Genomic DNA, 19250 nt, shown 5'->3' with positions numbered 1-19250 from the left:
ATAATAATTATAAATTATATTTTTATATAAAATTATATAATTATAAAAAATAATAATAATATATAAATAATGCAATAAATAATAATAAATAATACAAAATATATCAGTAATATAATAAATAATAAATAATATTATATAATTAAAGTTCTTTTTTTTAAATGGTATTGGAAAAAAAACATGTGAAAATATAAAACTCTAGCTTTTATGTGTTCAGTGTTCTGTAAGCTCCACATTTTCTTTTATAATCACTTTACCGCTTCAACCTGCCACAGGCAAATATAGAAGGAAACAAGGCAGAAGCAGTCACTCCATTAAGATGAGAGATGAGGATGTGCGAGAAACAAATAAATCAAATAGTTTGTATGTTATAATGACTTAAAGATAATCAAAATCAAAATCTCACTCTATCTCACTATCTACTAAAACACTTTCCACTTCATTATGTGTTTCTTTCAAGTAGAGGATAAACAGGATTAAATCCTAAACATTGATTATTCAGAAGAACATCAAAGATCTGCATCTGAACAAAGCAGAATTTGCATATGGATGAATCTAAAATCGCTCGGAAAATTCTACTCATTTCCATTTTTGTCCCATTGTATTTGCATAAATATTGCTTATACCATTGTTACTTCAGGTAAAGATAAGACATCCCAAGCCAAAGTTACATTTCTAAGTTAGTAAGATGGCCTGAGATGTGCTAGATCTGAATAATTACCTATGCAGGAAGGGAGCTGATGGTCCCATGTTCGTCTTTCCCCAGTCATACAAGTCAGCAAGCCGCTGCCATGGAGCGTGTAGCCCGGGTCACACTGGTACGTGACAGCACTTCCTGCGAAGTGGCCTTGGTCGCTGACTTTGGAGCCGAATTGCGGCACGCCTGGCTCGTCACAGTGGGAGAGTTCAAAACCTGAGAAAAGAACACAGAGAGCAGGGATTAGTGTGGGAAACTGATGCATTCATTTGTTGTGTAATCTTGTGTAAGCGCTTTATCCTGCTCAGTGAGGGGAGCATCAGAGCCAGAGTCTATCAAGGAAACCCTGGGCATGAGGAGGTAATACACCCTGGATGGGATGCCAGTCTGTTACAGGACACACACTCATTCAAAAAAAACCTGTAACTTTGAGGCAGCAAAATAACTATTAATGATACTGGTTAAAGCTGCAAACTACCATTTGACTTTTTTTGAACAATACACACTGATCCTGGCTGGATCTTTCATCACTCCATCTGGCTAGCTAACCAAAGCTAATCAGAGGTGTTATGACATGGTCAAGGTTGGATTTCTTTCATTGTTCCTTTTGGGGGAGTGTGTCCTTGTATTAAACAGTTCTCAACCCTTAATTGAATTATAAACCTTTTAATAACCATTTTCTAGGAGTGTAGCTATGACTAATTTGTTCAAGGTTGTGGACCATGTCAAAGATTATATACCAGGACCTAATTCTGGACCTCAGGAAATGATCATTAATATCTGTCCAAATGAATAAATTAAGGTAGTAACATCTCAGTCAGTACTGGCATCAGGCTAGCAGTGGTGGCTCAAGTGGTTAAGGCTCTGGGTTGTTGATCAGAAGGTCAGAGTTCAAGCCCTAGCATTGCCAAGCTGCTACTGTTCATCATACCCCTGTACTCTGACCCCAAGTAATGTAATGTTTGGGTGGCGATAATAAAGGCTTCTTCATCATCTCTGGAAGGTATCTGCAACTCATCTTATTTTATATGTCAAATTTTTCCCTAGAGCTTCATATATATTTTCTTTGCTTCAATATTCAGTCCGATAAAGAGGAAAAAAAAATTAGGATCAATTCTAGATCAAATATCAGGATTATCAGGAGTATTAACTATGATCACAGTGTTATCTCGCAGAGTGTAAATAAAAAAGTATTAGCAAAGATCTCGCACAATCTGGATGGCTCCATTCTTATGTGTGTAACAGATAATCATGAGCCAACGACGAGGACAGCAGTGCCAGTGTTGTGTGTAGGAGCAGAGAGTATAACAACACACACATGAGCCAGGGACTGGAGTCCAAACACGAAGAGGATAATGAGTCAAAATCTTATGAATCTTCATTTCGCAGCACAAACAGAAGAATGGCGCTTTTGAAATAAACCTTAGCGGTGTAATTAGCTATTTTTCCCTCTACTGGTGGCTTAAATAGCATCAGTTTCATAATGTTATGGTGCAGGTCTCAGTGCTTTTTAAGAGCAAATATTTTTTTTCAAGATCAGTTTATTAACATACTGTGTACTGCATTAAGAGAAATCTGCTGTAGATATATATAAATAATGAAACTGTTAGAACTGAGTAATTCCCTTTTGTTACAAAGCAACAGAATGTTCTTTTGGGTCATTTGTACTTCGACTGGACAGTTTCAATCGAAACAGTGTTAATCGATCTACATTGAGTTTCTCCTCATGGAATGATTAAGTATGAATGGATTCATTAAACTCAAGTTCTACTCTACATGAATCTACAGTCTGTACTAGGAAAAAGAATTAGCTCCAGTCTTGCTTCTTGGTTCTTGCTTCGTCATAACGTTCTGCATCTTTTTATTACCACCATTGGTGGTGCTATTGCGCTTGGTTCCACAATACAGTTCCACAATTTAATTTGTTCTTAAGTTGAAAATTTATATTGTGAAACGAATTTTCCCACAAGAAATAATGTAAATGCAGACAATCCATTCCAGCTGCCCAAAAATATGAGCAATGTGAAGCGTATGTAAACTGTATGGCTGCTTACAAAGAACTGACCCAAGCCAAGCATTCCATGTCAAGGCTCCTCACAGGAAGTCATGCCACCAAGCTTGGGCTAAAAATAGAACAGACCACCCACGCCACCAATCTGTCAACAAAAAAAACACCTAGCTTTTGAATGCATGCCGAAGGCAACGTTGGTATCGTGGGTTGACACTTTTGGGATCACTGGCCAAATACAGGCAAGCTGTCTTATACAATTTATACAATACCCCCCCCCGCAAAAGTGAAAGCCATCATTCCAACAATTCCCGCTGGAAATGAAACCTCTGTAAACCACAGCGAGAGTATCCTCAGCCTTACCTCAGCATTTCCTTTTCAGAGCTATCAAACTGAAGCCCTGAATTGATACAGAAGCACTTCTTGAAAACGACGGTGACATTAAATGATCTGGAAGGCCAAACTGTACAACAAAGAATCAAAGGTGGATGAAGTGCCAATAGAAATCCAGCAGCACATTTCTACTGCCTGTGTAAGGTGACAGAGGGTCAATGGCATTTACCACAGACACCGTATGTGTGAAACTTGTTATGACCCGGGGAGCAGAGAGTCAAAGTAGACTTTTGAACTCCTGTGGTGAAGTTGTTAGAGAAAATAAATAAATAAATAAAAAATGAAGGCCACTACATAGGTTTCACTGACTCTTTCATCAGAGTTAAAGGGACAGAAAGAAAAGCTGAAGGGAACCGAACTGAATGGATTATATGCTAGCACTATTATAAGATGGTACAGCTAGCTTCTCCAGCGTTTCATAGAATTCGATTATATTAAAACGTTGAGTATTTTATTTTCCATCTAGAGTTGCAAAGGAAAGCTGAGACATTCTTTTAATCCAAAGCACTGAGGGGATTTAAGCTGAGAGGAATTATCTCATCAAAATGTCGTCTCAAAACCAGGGTTTCACCCAAATACTAACCAAAAACTACCCGGCGAGGATGAGGAAGGGTTAAATCTACATATGCATAAAATGCATAGAGTGAAATTCAATGCAAATTCATATATCTAGCTGATGCAGTATGGGTAGAAATAAACCAGGCTGTGCTACAAGCCCTAAAATGGCTTAGGGACAGAAGTGAAGCTGCCTCAGAAGCTACAGAAACCAAACATTATGGTTAGGGAGCTAGTATTGAGACAGCGTTATGGGACTCTGCTGTTGCGATTCATCCATTTCTGTCTGACACAATGCACCATCAGATGGTGGAACAGCTATTAAGGGAGTTGAGCGGTACATATTCAAGGATTGAAAAAAATACAAAAAAACGCATTTCAATGTATAACTCCAGCAATATATACCCGATGGATATGTGTACAGAATATGCGAGTGAGATAAATGTGTATGTCTGTGCTGAAAACATTAAATAATAATAAAAAAAATGCAGGATGGATAAGCAAGTGAAAAGAAAAATAATCCGTGTGTCAGGAAAAAGGATGGGAGACTGTAGTTATTGCTAAGGAAGGAAGGAAAAGTTCTTGTTTGAGCGACACGTCGTCACTGATGTACGAAGGACAGAAGTGTTCGAATTTCTGAAAGGATCAAACTGACCATTGTTTCTCTTTCTGAAAGAACAACAGAACAAACATTGTGTCAAGGATGTGCTATAGGAATAATGCACCACCTGAAAGCGATGGTCAAAGCGATGAACAAGGCAACGGACGGTTTTCATGATCGATTCCATGTGGTTTTGGAATTGTTTGTTGAGTTGGTGGTGTAATGAGTTCAGACACAAAGATATCCACCTGGAATATAAACTGAGCTGACATTTAAGGATCTGATCTCATTGGATAGATTTAAAAGTGATTTAGAAACAGAAACATCTGGCTGTTGATGCTTTACCTGATTCAGCTATGGACTGATACTGATATCCTTCTCATTATATATTTTATTACACTGTAATTTCATTTACTTTTTTTGATATGTGTGTATGCCTGCTACCTGTTAAACCTGTGCCAAAAAATATATATACACTTATTTTTCTGGCATTTGGCAGACGCCCTTATCCAGAGCAACTTACATTTTATACAACTGAGCAATTGAGGGTTAAGGGCCTTGCTCAGGGGCCTGGCAGTGGCAGCTTGGTGGACCTTCTGATCACCTCAACCACATCCCATATACATATAAATAGTGTTCTATGTTGTTGTCCTTCAGCTTCTCCCAGTTCTGTGTCGCCACAGTGGATCATCTAGTACTCATATTTGATTAGACACGGATGCCAGATGCCCTTCCTGACGTAACCCTCCCATTTTTATCCGGGCTTGGGACTGGCACTGAGAGTTGACCCCTCAGTAATTGGGTTTGTTACCAGCCCGGGAATTGAACCTGGGCCACGGAGATGAAAGCACAGAATGGACCACCAGGACACATATTTATATATAGACATATTTACTGTAATACATTTAGTATAACCACTTAGTGGTTAACGTGATGGACTACTGATCAGTAGGTTGTGAGTTTGCACTCCAGGTCCACTATTCTATAACTGCTGAGCCCCTAAACAAGGCCCTTAACCCTCAATTGCTCAGTTGTATAAAAATAAGATAAATTATAAGTCGCTCTGGATAAGGGCGTCTGCCAAATGTGTTTATAATATTTTTACTGCAAATCTAATTGATGTACTTTAAATGTGAAAAGCTAAATAGTTATGAAATAATTGTCTTTTTTTTTTCCATGCTCCATATTGCAATAAAATTTGATTTTGTTTTCCGTTTTCAGTGCATAATATCCTGGGGCCTGAGCAAATGTGTTTGTAGCAGCAAAAATGATGGTCCAAATATTGATGAAGGAATGCTTGAATGAGATATGTCATAAATTCTGCTGTGAATGAGTGTGTGTGTGTGTGTTTGTCTGGTCCAGTGACGTCCCATAGAAGGTGTATTTCTACCTCGTGCTCACTTTTCCCCAGATCTGGGAAAAAGCTCCATCTTGACCCTAAATGAAATAAATCATTATGAAAGAATGAAACTAGGATACAGTCACGGTGGACATCGCTGTCAGTAGGTGCGTTTAAATGGACACTTGTAATCCGATCGTAACAGGACTAGAAGCACAATCAGATTAAAAAAGTGTCATGTAAACACGTCAATCGGATGTAATTTGCCACATCCGATTAAAATTTCAATCGGATGGTAAGGGGTGGTTTAAACCATTTTTAGTCCGATCGAGAGGACATGTATACACTTAATCGGATGGAATATGTTCCTGGAAAGTTCTGCACATGTGCAATGACGCAAGAATGATGTATGGCGTACGGATGTTGTCGTAGGTAAAATGGCGGGCGCTAAGCAAAACGATGGGAATCCTGTTTTCGTGGACTGTACGCATGTCAAAAGATCTAATCCGATTCTAATCATGTGTCAAACGTGCATAACAATCTGATTACTTTATACTGCGTTCATGTAAATGCTGCGATCGGATTCGTCAATCTGATTGAATTCAGTACGATCTGATTAAAAAGTGTCTATGTAAACACACCTATTGTAAGGTCTATAATTGTTGGTGAATAGAAATCTTACAATTCACAGGTTTTATTGGCAGAATATCAAGATTTTTTTTTTCCCTTCCACATTGCAAAGCCTCTTCATGACTTGCTGACTGATGCAAAAAAAAAAAAAGGAAAAGAGAGAAAAGGAACAAAAGAAGAATCGAAAGCACCTTCTCCAGCTCAATTAACTGGATGACCATTTATCAGAAAACCAATGTTAGATTATCCTGATGTTAAAGAAGCCTTTTTATTCTGTGCTATGAGGTTTGGCTGGGTGGCAATTTATCAGAAGCAGCAAGAATGATTGATGGTTATTGAAAAACGTACAGCTCCATGGCCATATTTGAAAGGTTTTAGGATTCACAGGCTGACTTTTTCGGTTCACATTAATGTCTAGTTCTGAGATTTCCAATGACGAGCCTCTCAGGAACGCCTTTAGAGATAGAAACGGATATGCAGACATGCACGGGAGAGGTTGTGCACTGAAATATGGAACAGTCTTACCCAGGTGGCTGCTGTATGGTTAGAGGAAAAGTGTGCCATGGACCTGCCCATTTAGAGCTACAACAACTTTGAGGATTTGAGTTAGATCCCTCAAGCAAACCTTCCCAGCATGAGCAGTCATCAGAGGTCATCCAGGGCCTGTTAAAATGCATGACTTTAGAGCCATGGACAAATGTTGAAAATAATGGATAGCTGTCCGGCCACTGGAGGGAAAAAATGGGAATCCATTTCATCAGAAACGGTTGCAACAAAATTGCCCAGTTTCAATCGCCTCAAAGATACAGAGTTGTGGAGCACCAACTCGAGCAGATATGGAGTTGACTCGATGTTTAAAGAGTGTTTAAAGAGTTCATGAAGCTAATGAAGTGGAGATGAAGAAGCAGCAAGTATGGAAGAACGGAAAAAAAAAAGATGTGAGTAGGTAAAAATGTAAAAACATTGGACTACATATTGGACTACTCATAAGCCCTCGAGCAAAGCCCTTAACCCTCGACTGCCTGGTTGTATAAATGAAATGTATGAAATCTGTCTGCCAAATGCTGTAAAGGTTGCATGGCCCTAACTCTAAAAATGTCCATGGATGTGTTCATGATGAAAATAAACTGCCTTCCTATCAGAAAGAAGAAGAAAAAGAACAGGGAATCTACAGTAGATAACTGTGTTCATCTTACACTTGTTTTGTTTTCACTCATCAACCTCAAAACCATGGCTAATTTTAGCAAGACACCTAATAGCTATATGTACGGCAGTGAGACTATGGGGATGAATCTAAAGATAAGCCACAATGAATCCGATATCTTTTGAACCTTTTTCTGGCCACAAGCTTCAGAATCCTATGCAGAAAGTGAAGAGAGTTTAGAGCTAAAACATCCACTACATAGAAGGATGTACCGACATAAAAAAAAGCAACACCTCAGAACCAGTATCAGTGGTGTACCTACACCAATCAGGCATAACATTATGACCACCTGCCTAATATTGTGTTGGTCCCCTTTTGCTGCCAAAACAGCCCTGATACATCGAGGCATGGACTCCACTAGATCCCTGAAGGTGTGCTGTGGCACCAAGATGTTAGCAACAGATCCTGTAAGTTGTGAGGTTGGGCCCATGGAGTGGCACATAATTACATGACCTAAAGGATACTTCTGATGGATACTGACATACCTGTAGGTTTGGAGATGCTCTGATCCAGTGGTCTAGCCATTACATTTTGGCCTTTCGTCAAACTCGCTCAAATCCTTACGCTTGTCCATTTTCCTGTTTCTAACACATCAACTTTGAGGACAAAATGTTCACGTGCTGCTTAATATATCCCACCCACTAACAGGTGCCATGATGAGGAGATCATCAGTGTTATACACTTCACCTCTCACTGGTCATAATGTTATGCCTGAACATTGTACATCTGAAGGACACATATTTGAGGACGTTAAAGTACACATCTTGGACAGAGAAGACAGATGGTTTGAGAGAGAGGAGTAAAGGAGGCCATCTATGTCCAGGTGAAAAATCCTTCTCTCAACAGAATAAGCAAAACCTGTCTCCTATTCTTTAACGCTGCTTTCATTCATCCCAAAAAAGATCAAGACATCTTTACAGGTCCAGGAAAGCCACACCTAAGGACCCACCATCCACTCACACTCTTTACTCTTCTTCTCTGGGGTCGTTAAATCCTAACAACTCTCCCTCACTCCCAACCCCTCTCTCCACTCTCACCTTCCCCTTGTTCCCATAATGAGGCTATCCAGAGAGGGGAGGATCACAAATTGGTGAATCCTTCCAACTTCCCTCAGACTGAAGAAGCTGCTCAGTTTTGAATCGAACTAAAAAGAAGTCCAGTTCACATGACACAACTTCCAGACAACCTCACCTGGATGACTGAGAATCTTCACAGACACCTTGTGAAGAAAGATTTTCAGGGAAGTATCCAGTCACACGATTGAAAGTGAAAGTTGTATGAGTAACACGATTATTCCTACAATGCTCCAAACTCAAAGCTTGAGGTCTGACCTAAGAGACTGTAATTAAATACTTAAAATCGTGACTACAGGAGAATAAATAAACAGCAAACGCATAAAATTGACACACTTGCACATTATGGCTTTAACTAAAGATCACAGCGTCTGAAAAGTGGATGTGTGTGATTTTATTTGCACTTTACATTTACAAAATGCTGTAGAATGTCTAGTCTGGCATTTTCCACCGTGGATTAAGACGCTGCCTACTTAAAAGGCAGCCTACTTGTTCTGAATGCATCAAAAAACGTGTCTGGGAAAGAAACGTGCGCGCTGTGAAATGGCCTTAAGTGTTCATGACTGTTCTTGTTGGTGTCGAATTAAGTAAGTCTCTGATTTGCGTGCAACGGATAATGCTAATGTCGGAAATCTATGCTCCGTATTCAAGGCTTTTCCTGCGGTTACGGCAAGAAAGTGTTAGTGAGGATGAAAAGGGAGCTTTTCTTAAGGGTATCACTTTAACCATGTCAGGAACAGAAGCAGGAAGGAACAGCATTAAGGATATGAGGTCGTAATTAGAAATAATGTGAGGAATAACTGAAGTCAGGGTTTATTCCTGGTAAAGCAATAACGTAAGCACACTTTGGCTTCAGCATAAATCTAAACGAATATATAACTCTTCAATCATGCGTTCACACCTGCCACCATTTTCCCAGGTGAGTCTCATTCGGTTTCTGATGTTACTGTGAAAGAAGGATGTTTGATGACTAAGCAGTTTGCTCTAGAGGCTTTATGTAACGAAAGACAGGTCCTAGAAAAAACATTATCTAGTGATTAATGTGCAGGTTTCCGAATATGAACTCACTACTATGATCAAGTCACGTGACCTTGAAACAGCTTGACGTAGTAAGTAAGATATTATTAGAAATATATCACAGTAAACATCGCCGTGGCTTAACCAAGCCTGACGAGAAGTTTCCAGTGTTCCTAATTAAAAATTACAATGAAATAGGATGTCCTTTGTACAAGTAATTGTTATAAATAGGGACACAAATAGTATCATTCAAACCATTATGAGTTAATCAGAGCTTAACGAGCGAGCAGCATGCCTAATTAACTCATTAGGAAAGGTGTGAGTGAGACGAGCTCCGGCAGGCCCGTCAGGAGCCGACATCCCGGAGGAAAAGTACCTCAGAAACACGCTTTAATGAATCTCACCGCATTCTGCCACGTGGTAATAGAATTAAAAGGAGAAATTCAATAGCCTTAGACCTAGTGTGTGGAACAGAGCACCATTAGGACGCCACATTATAGTGTTATCTAGATTGCATAGCATGTTTGAAGAGTGATTGAGGAAATTGTGCAGCTTGATTGGTTTATAGATAGATATAAGTCTATAGCCGCATGGTGGAGGGACGATGTTTTATAAGAAGCTCCTACTTGTGAGATCTCTTGTATTAGAAGTCTTCACATTAGAGTTTGCATTGAGATAATGAGTAATGAAAAGTGGAAGAGGAAATAATAAGCTGTGAGTATAAAAATGTGGCTTCTGTATTGAATTAATATATAAATATGTAAATTATGCTTAAAAATAAAGAACAACAACAAAAATGAACAGGGTTGCCAGATCTCAACTTATATTATAACTAATATAAGATATATTGCTTGAGTATATTAGCTTATTCTTGAGTACTTGAGTATATTAGCTTAAAAAACAAACAAACAAACAAAAGCAATAATTCTGCATGGTGTTCAAAAATGTTGAATGTAATCAATCACGCTTCCCATTTCTGCACTGTTCTGCGAGTCTCCTAGATCAGTTTCAAAGACAAGAATTTATTTTTGTCCACCAACATCAGACACACTAAATCCATTCATACAGAGCAGTATGAGGCCAAGGCTTTGTTCTAGAACAGTCTATAGATTCACGCAGACACGAATCAATGACCCGATGATCCTGTGATTATTAGATTTGAGCTCCATCTGTGAAAACCCTTTTTTTCTTTCCCTTAAACTGTAATTTCCATTTTCAGTAGTCTGACATACTGTATGTAATTCTTCCCAATGACAAATATTTGGACAGACTTGTACCAACACTGGAGAGGGTGAAATCAAGCTTAATCAGGGTTCTTTCCTCTCGAGAGCCACTCTAATCAATTTCCCATACGGCTATAATAACTCAGAGAAGCCTTTCAAACATTTCCAACTTTCAGGTCTATCTGGCTCCGTTTCCATATCCTTACTTACCTTGTCATATTCTCTCAGTCAAATCAATATTTTCATCTAAGGGGCCCTTCCAAAAGCTAATCAGCTCAAGTGAGGACGAAACCCGTGACCCTGCCTGAGGAAAGAGCCAGGGAGGAAATGCAGATAGTTCGGAGAAAGCTGACGCAGAATGTAAAGAGACAAATTCGATCTAATACTGACTGAAGGGTTGTTAAAGGTGGGGTTCAAGTTTGTAAAATCAACATGTGGAAACTTTAAAACAGGATGAATCATAGAAGAAGGCTTGGGTTTATAGGATAAAAGACATTTGCAAAGACAAAGTTACAGCAGAGTATCAAAAGATAAGCTAATTAACAAGCTAACACAGAACAGGTGAACACAACCAGGTAACAAACCAATGACAAGACCGGAGGAAAGACAAAGAACCCAAACACTCAGCTTCAAGAGCTCACAACCTCACTCATTATGAGGTGCAATAACAGTAATAAAAGTCATACAAGATTCTAGGTTAAAGTTTCGGCTAATACGATCGCACAAGCTGGAGGTGGACCTGTAATTCCAAGCAAAGCAAATCAGGCGCAAGACAGAAGGGTCGTATTACATCAGAGTCTGAGGCGATAATGAAATGAATAACTTAATTAAGGAACGAAAATTAACCGGGGTTATATTTTCCATTACGTGAAATTGAGGTGAGAGACTGAGGGAGTGCCGGAGCGACTAATAAGTGAGAGAGAAACCAAATCGAGGAAGAGAAACTCATCTCTCTGACCTCACTGAACCCCATTATCCCTCATCACTCGGAGAAAATTTGTGGTTTGGGAATTGTTTTTGGTCAGAAGTGCCAGGTCGTGTCAGGGCGCTATTGAATTCCTGATTCAGATTGGTCAGAAAGTTTTGATTCATTTTTTTTCAGTGATAGAAGTGCAGATGCAGATGACAGGGTTGTAGAGTCCTTCTCTAAACACACGTATATAGAGTGTGTTATAAGTACCTGAGGAAAGCCTGGAAGAAAACAGTTCTGTGACACCAAGAAATTCCATGACGGAATTCCGTGATGTCTCGTGTTCTGTCCGGTAAAAAAGCAGAACCCTTACTGCTGTAGCTGAGCTTGAAGCCCTCAGCGGTGTCGTCCTGATCCGAGAAGAACTCCAGCCAGAGATGGTTAGAGGTGCTGCTGAGTGTCACTCCCAACATGGAGGAACTAGAGTACGCTCCAATCAGGTCTGCCGTGTTATCTGGTCCGTCATAAACCTGAGAAAAACAAAAAATAAACAGATTCCTTTAATTTTACAGTTTTAATCATAAAGTCCTTCACCTTACTTATTATGAAGGTAAACAGAAATAAAAAAACAAAAAATAAAAACAAAATTTATTTAATTCATTTTTATTTATTTTAGATTTGGTGATAATTTATAATCAGGCTAAATTTTTTTTATTAATTATTGTGGTAACATTTTAATATTTGATAATAAACCTAATTTATTAATAAGTCCCTTAAAAATGAATAATTACTGAGGCATTAGTTAATAATAATTAATAAGAATAAATTAACTTACATTTAGCATATTTTATTTTAAACAAAAATAATATATATTATGTATTAAACATTGAAATAAAATGTTCTTTTCTTAATGAGTCCCTTTTTAATAAAAAATTGCAATTAATAAATTAAAAATTGTGATTCATCCATTTATCCATTAGTATGAAAAGGATATTAGATTTTATTTATTTTACATTTTAATTAAAATGGATTTCAAAAGTTAGAGAATGATAATTAGCAAATTATTAATTTGTTAAGTTATTATCGATTAATTATTATTTATCTTTTAATTAGTAATTTATACATCACTTGCTCATAACCAGTTTAATATCGGACATCTGTAAAAGTGTTACTGCAAACTAAATTGAAAAAAAATCATTTATTTAACAGTTTCAAAGTCTTGTCATGCATTTCATATGGTTATCTGTGGACTGCAAGTTAATCTTGTGTTTAAATTTATTCCTCAGTGTTTATGTTTAACCCTTAACAGAACATAAGCATTAAAATATATTATACGTTGAATCCACACACATAAAGGCCAAGATTGCTCAATAAAATGTTTATAACTACATTTAATATGCATTATTCTACACTATGTATGAACCGCAGCAGTATTAGTAATAGCTGTGCTCCTCTCTGAAAGCTCCCTGTCCCGGATAAAGGTGCAAATTGCAAAATAAGCATTTAACGTACACATAAAAAAAAAATCGATTAGCATTCGCTATTCATCCATCATCCCTCATGAGAGATCTTCTTGCTTTGCTTTGCTTTACCTTTAAGATGTCACCTTGAGCCAGACGGAAGCTGCTTGCCGTGATGTTGATGCCTTTCCCTCTCTGCACCTGAATGTTATAAATGCACTCGTGGTTGTTGTCGTAATTCAGAGGGTAGTTTGGGGACAGGAGGACTCCGGAGTTCTGGGAAACAGTCGATCCACATTCGGCTGAGAAAAGACACATGGGGTGATGCAATGTCAGAGGAATATACAGTGTGAAATAATGTTATACAAAGGGCACAATAATGCGTCTATGATTGACGTAAGTAACAGATGTACTAGCGTCACATATATTCCCTGTGCAAATACCCGGGACAAGACCTTGTCATTCATAAGTTGCATTCGAGGCACTGGACACTTTGACAGCAAGTTTTCCGACTTGTAACTCAATCCCCTGTAGCTCTTCAGTGATGTGTGTATATATATATATATAAATTTGCTAACACCAAAACACCACCCCTGGGAGGGAGTTCTACAAAGTTCTATAAAAGTCCCACTGGGGTCTAAACTCCGCCGTGCCTCCATGCAACCCTGAAGACACTGTTTCAGCTTGAGACATCTAAGCGAATGAAAGCGGCTCACCACGTACCCACACACCTTGGCAGAGGGGCGCTCCATGTGCGCCGTCCGCCACCCAGGCACGTGATGCCCTGTGGGCCCTGCAGTCGGTAACCTGGCAGGCACCAGAACGTCACCACATCGCCCACGCCGAAGCTGCTGCTGCTGCTGCTGTGGCCGCCGAATCGCGGTGCACCGGGGTCCTCACACGGTTCCAGATCGTACTCTGAGGTAAAATACACACAGAAATACAACATGAGTGTTATTGAGATGCTGTAATCCACAGGTTCTAGTAGTAGTTATTTTACAAGTATATTATTGTGCCAGGAAATAGACCTGAGGGATGGATGGATGGATGGATGGGTGGATGATTTGATGAATAGATGGATGTATGATTGGAAGGAGGGATGGATGGAAGAAAAGAAGGAAGGAAGGAAGGAAGGAAGGAAGGAAGGAAGGAAGGAAGGAAGGAAGGAAGGAATATGTAGTATGATAGTATGGATGATTGGATATGGATGGATGGATGGATGGGTGGATGATTTGATGAATAGATGGATGTATGATTGGAAGGAGGGATGGATGGAAGAAAAGAAGGAAGGAAGGAAGGAAGGAAGGAAGGAAGGAAGGAAGGAAGGAAGGAAGGAAGGAAGGAAGGAAGGAATATGTAGTATGATAGTATGGATGATTGGATATGGATGGATGGATGGATGGGTGGATGATTTGATGAATAGATGGATGTATGATTGGAAGGAGGGATGGATGGAAGAAAAGAAGGAAGGAAGGAAGGAATGAATAATGAATGAAGGAAGGAAGGAAGGAAGGAATATATATGTAGTATGATAGTATGGATGATTGGATATATGGATGGATGATTGGATATATGGATGGATGATTGGATATATGGATGGATGGATGGATGGATGGATGGATGGATGAGAGCCATGTTCCCATATTGATGCAGACTCAGCATCAGCCTCCAGCCTGCCCACTAAGTGACCATTTAAACAAAACCCACACGCAAGTTGGTAATGAAAATTAAAGGAAAGATTTTATAGAGTAACTGTGAGGTAACCAGCCAATACTAAACCACACTGTAACAACCAAACCGAAGCCCCCATGTGGATCTTGTTGTTAAGAACAGAAGGCAACAAAGCATATAATTATATATTAAAGCAGCAGCTACAACTAAAGATAAAATAACTGATATGCAATTAAAGTACAGATTCGGACCCAGACAGTCCGAACGCTCTCTGGGTGGGAGGGGCATACTCTCTCTCCCCTGTCAATCACAGTAACACCAGCCAGTGATTGGAGTCTGTGACCTGATATTAGCAGAAGAGGTCGAATTGAGCTTCCACATGTGATACGCTGTTCTGACCCTACAGCTCAAAAAAATTAATTTCGGAGAAAGAATGTAGTAGTTAGATTTCACTCCGCAGTCGGAAGCTGTTGAGCTGGAAGCTAGCTGGTGGGTGGAAATTTGGCAGGAGACCAAAATAATGGGGAAAAAATACAAACTCAAACCAAAAAAATAGTGTACCAACTCTTTTCTACTTCAACACCATCGATGAAGGCTTTAGGAGATAACCTAACAGGTTCTGCCACCTGCATCACTTCCTGTCGTGATTCAGTAACCTCATGCGAATGAAACACCAGGGTAAAAAACACCAGCACTCCATGGCACCAATCCATGTGTGTTAATCTGCACCAATTTGCACTATTTGGATGCCGGTGCTCCGAGCGATTAGCACCATCACCACGAGGCCACAACAGCGTTCGTTCTTCACACATCCGAGGACCTTTGAGGTTTCACTCGCCTGAGGGATTTTTTGTGGAAAAATCTTTATAAGAAAGAAAAAAAAAAACAAGCTTGACCACTGCCTTTTCCTTCACCTCCCAGTGGAAAGCTTTGCGTGCTCCGCATGCTAAAACCCAGTGCATGACAAACACAATTCTCCCAAGATCTATTTGCTTTTTGCTTCTCATTGCTAAAGAAGAAAAAGATGGCTGAAAATTTTTTGCATTATGCGTCAACATGTCCAGCAGCCAAAGGTCTTTAGATTTTTAGGAGTTTTTCATGATTATTTATTAATGCAGATGTTTAATTAGAGTCTAATAGTTTGCTACTAGTTATTGTATTAGTTCCACCCTCATGGCTGATTCCTCACGTGAGTGAGTCCTTAAAAAGTCCGCAGTCGGAGTCCTTAAAGCCTCTCGTTCGAGCAAAGAGCTCTTGTCAGCGAGCGATGTTTAACCGTAGGCGCACGGGTTAAGGATTTAAAGTGCTCATGAATTTCTGAGGCTTTTTTTTCTTTTATCTCAACGGGAAAGTAGCTGTTAGGGAGTTTTGTCTTTTTTTCCTCCATAAAAATTTAGAGAAGTCTATTCTACCAGTGCAGGTTTAACCCCTAGCTATTTTATCAGGGACGAGTGATCTCACATCATATATGCACATGCTTACGTCTCAGATTTATTACCCTGGGGAGTTAAATCCAGTATGTGACACTGATAAGTCCCGGAGCTCCAGATCGGCAGCTGAGACGAGATGGACCTCAAGCTGTAGCCGACCGATTGCGTTTTATCAATGCGTTCGAGGCGTTCCGGAGTCAGAGCGCTGGCTTATCGCCGGAGATATGAGAGAGCATGGGGCAGAGAAATCCAGTTTAACCCCCTGCAGTGACCAAAGCTGGTACTGCAGATAAACCCTTTAATACCAGGTAGCAGCATAGTAACTCAAGGGAATAGCAGTGTTTGAGCCTTAAAGGAATATTCTAGACTTTTGTCAATGTAATATATATGACATATAAATATTATAAATAAAAATGTAAAAAAAAAAATAGTTAGGGTAAAAAGAGGGTGAAGAGAGGTGAGAACAGGCCAAATAAATAAATAAATAAATAAAATAAATAAATAAATAAATAAATAAAATAAATAAATAAATAAATAGACAGACAGACCGACACAGATAGATAGATAGATAGATAGATAGATAGATAGATAGATAGATAGATAGATAGATAGATAGATAGATAGATAGATAGATAGACAGCTTGACAGATAGATAGATAGATAGATAGATAGATAGATAGATAGATAGATAGATAGATAGATAGATAGATAGACAGAAAGACAAACAGACAGGCAATAAAATAAATAGATAGATAGATAGATAGATAGATAGATAGATAGATAGATAGATAGATAGATAGATAGATAGATAGATAGATAGATAGATAGATAGAAATAAAATAATAATGGATTGCTGTTATAAGTATTTGTTATATGTACATTTTTCTTTTAAAAAATCCAAAAATATATACAATTTTATTATGTTAGAATTAAAACATTTATTTCAGTAAATTTACCAATTTTTTTTTTATTAAAGAATTTATTTTTTTAGTTAAAGATCCAAGTAAGGTTAGGAAACATTTATAAAACTTATGTTATAACAGCTGCATATAAACATTCCCTTATCTACTGTCAACAAATCCTAAACAAATCTGCTCTTACTGAAAACGTCACAGATCAATGATTTTAATGAATTATTAGTAATTTATGATTCTGTTTGTTTACATATCTGTCTGTTTCTCACCGGCGAAGGAGATGTTGAAGCCATGAAAAGAGATGGAGAAGTCAGAGATGAAGCGGAGCTGAGCTCGGAAGTTGCCGTAGAGACCGGCGTTGAGGGTCAGGGGCCTCTGGGAGCCTGTGAGACGTGCCAGGGGCTGAGCGAAGCTGCCGTTCTCCGTCACCAGCAGGTAGTCGTGGTGATCCTCCAGATGGAAAGCATGGAAGGTGAACTGAACGCCTGTGCAGGAGCCAAATCATCAGTTAGTTCAGCAAGCAGAGAGGAAAAAAAACAGCTCACATGGCAGCACTGGAAAATCAGTTCCAAAGCACGATTGGGGCAGATTTATTTATAGGGTGGAAAGAAGTATTAGAGTAAAACTTATAATTGGATACAGGGGAAATATCTACTATCTTTTTACAAATAATAAAAAAATAATAATCATTGGACAGAGTTGATTTTAATAGCAAGCCAGCATGATTATATATAAATATTATGCTTATATATGAATGTGTGTATTGTGTATGTGAAATAAACTCTCTTTATAACTGTGGTGAGAAGAAAAAGCCTTTTGGAAAATACAAAACCTTTCAAATCAGGAAGCAGAGCTGCAACAGCAGAAGAGCAGACTGGGCTAAAAGCCAGTGTTTCTGTGAGACTGGGATTATTATTATTACTAGTAATAGTAGTAGTAGTGGTGGAGTTGGTAGTAGTAGAAGTAATAGTAGTAGTAATAGTAATGGACATGATGGTAGTCGTAATAGTAGTTGTGGAAGTGGTAGTAGTAGTTCTAATAGTGGTAGTAGTAATGGACATGGTAGCAGTAGTGCTAATAGTAATAGTGGTGGTGGTAGTAGTGGTAGTAATAGTAGTAGCAATAGTAGTAGTAGTAGCAGTAGTGGCAGTAGTAGCAGTTGTGGAAGTGGCAGTAGTAGTATTAATAGTGGTGGTAGTAGTAGTGGTAATAATAGTAATGGACATATTGGTAGTAGTAGTGGTAGAAGCGGAAGTGGTGGTGGTAGTAGTAGTAGAAGTGGTAGTAGTAATAGTAGTGGAAGTAATAGCAGTTGTGGAAGTGGTTGTAGCAGTACAAATAGTGGTGGTAGTAGTAGTGGAAGTGGTTGTAGTAGTGGTAGTGAAATTGGTAGTAGTGCTTGTCATAATAATAGTAGTTGTGGAAGTGGTAGTTGTAGTACTAATAGTGGTAGGAGTGGCAGTAGTAGTAGCAGTAGTAGTAGTGTAAGTGGTAGTAGTAGTAATAGTAATAGTAGGTGTGGATGTGGGGGTTGTAGTACTAATAGTGGTAGTAGTAGTAGTGGTGAAAGTGGTAGTAGTGGAAGTGATATTGGTAGTAGTAGTAGTGCTTGTAGTAGTAGTAGTAGTAGTAATAGTAGTAATAGTTGTAATAGTAGTAGTAGTAGTAGTAATAGTAATAGTAGTAGTAGTAGTAGTAGTAGTAATAGTAGTAATAGTTGTAATAGTAGTAGTAGTAGTAGTAATAGTAGTAATAGTTGTAATAGTAGTAGTAGCAATGGCCGCAACAGCCAGTAGTACCGCAGTTGTAATAGTGGTAGTGGTATTATCTAAATCAGCTAGCATGTAAACATGGTTGTTTAATGATAGTAGTAGTCAGCATGGTGTAGTAATGGTAAAAGCTGCAGCAGCAGTGAGTAGCAGTAAATTGTTAAGGTAACGGTTGTAGTAGCTGCTAGCTGTTGCCAGTAAGTAGTTAGCAATCATCAATTGGTAGTAGTAGTAATTGGTTAAGGTAACCAGTAGTAATAGTTGTACAGCTGTAGTAATGTAGTAACAAAGGTCAACAGTTCGCTGCTGCTAGCTGCTGGTAGTACAAACAGCAACGTTGCCGCTAGTTAAGCTAGGTT

General features: G+C 38.7%; 1 protein-coding gene across 5 annotated transcripts in view; it reads right to left on the bottom strand.

The window, feature by feature from the left end:
• Positions 1-19250, bottom strand: part of csmd3a (CUB and Sushi multiple domains 3a) — a 289841-nt gene that overhangs the window by 162018 nt on the left and 108573 nt on the right. For all 5 annotated transcript variants that reach the window (XM_058376410.1, XM_058376411.1, XM_058376409.1 and 2 more), the window contains 5 exons: positions 17392-17607; positions 13831-14025; positions 13240-13409; positions 12021-12177; positions 719-910 (listed from right to left, as the gene is read on the bottom strand). In XM_058376410.1, the coding sequence (XP_058232393.1) occupies positions 719-910; positions 12021-12177; positions 13240-13409; positions 13831-14025; positions 17392-17607 (930 nt within the window). The remainder of the gene's footprint in view (positions 1-718; positions 911-12020; positions 12178-13239; positions 13410-13830; positions 14026-17391; positions 17608-19250) is intronic.

The sequence above is a fragment of the Hemibagrus wyckioides genome, linkage group LG23 (genome assembly GCF_019097595.1).
Source record: "Hemibagrus wyckioides isolate EC202008001 linkage group LG23, SWU_Hwy_1.0, whole genome shotgun sequence".
Classification (NCBI taxonomy): Eukaryota; Metazoa; Chordata; class Actinopteri; order Siluriformes; family Bagridae; genus Hemibagrus; species Hemibagrus wyckioides.
Note: the sequence above shows the minus strand (reverse complement) of the source record. Positions and strands in the feature narration are given on the sequence as shown.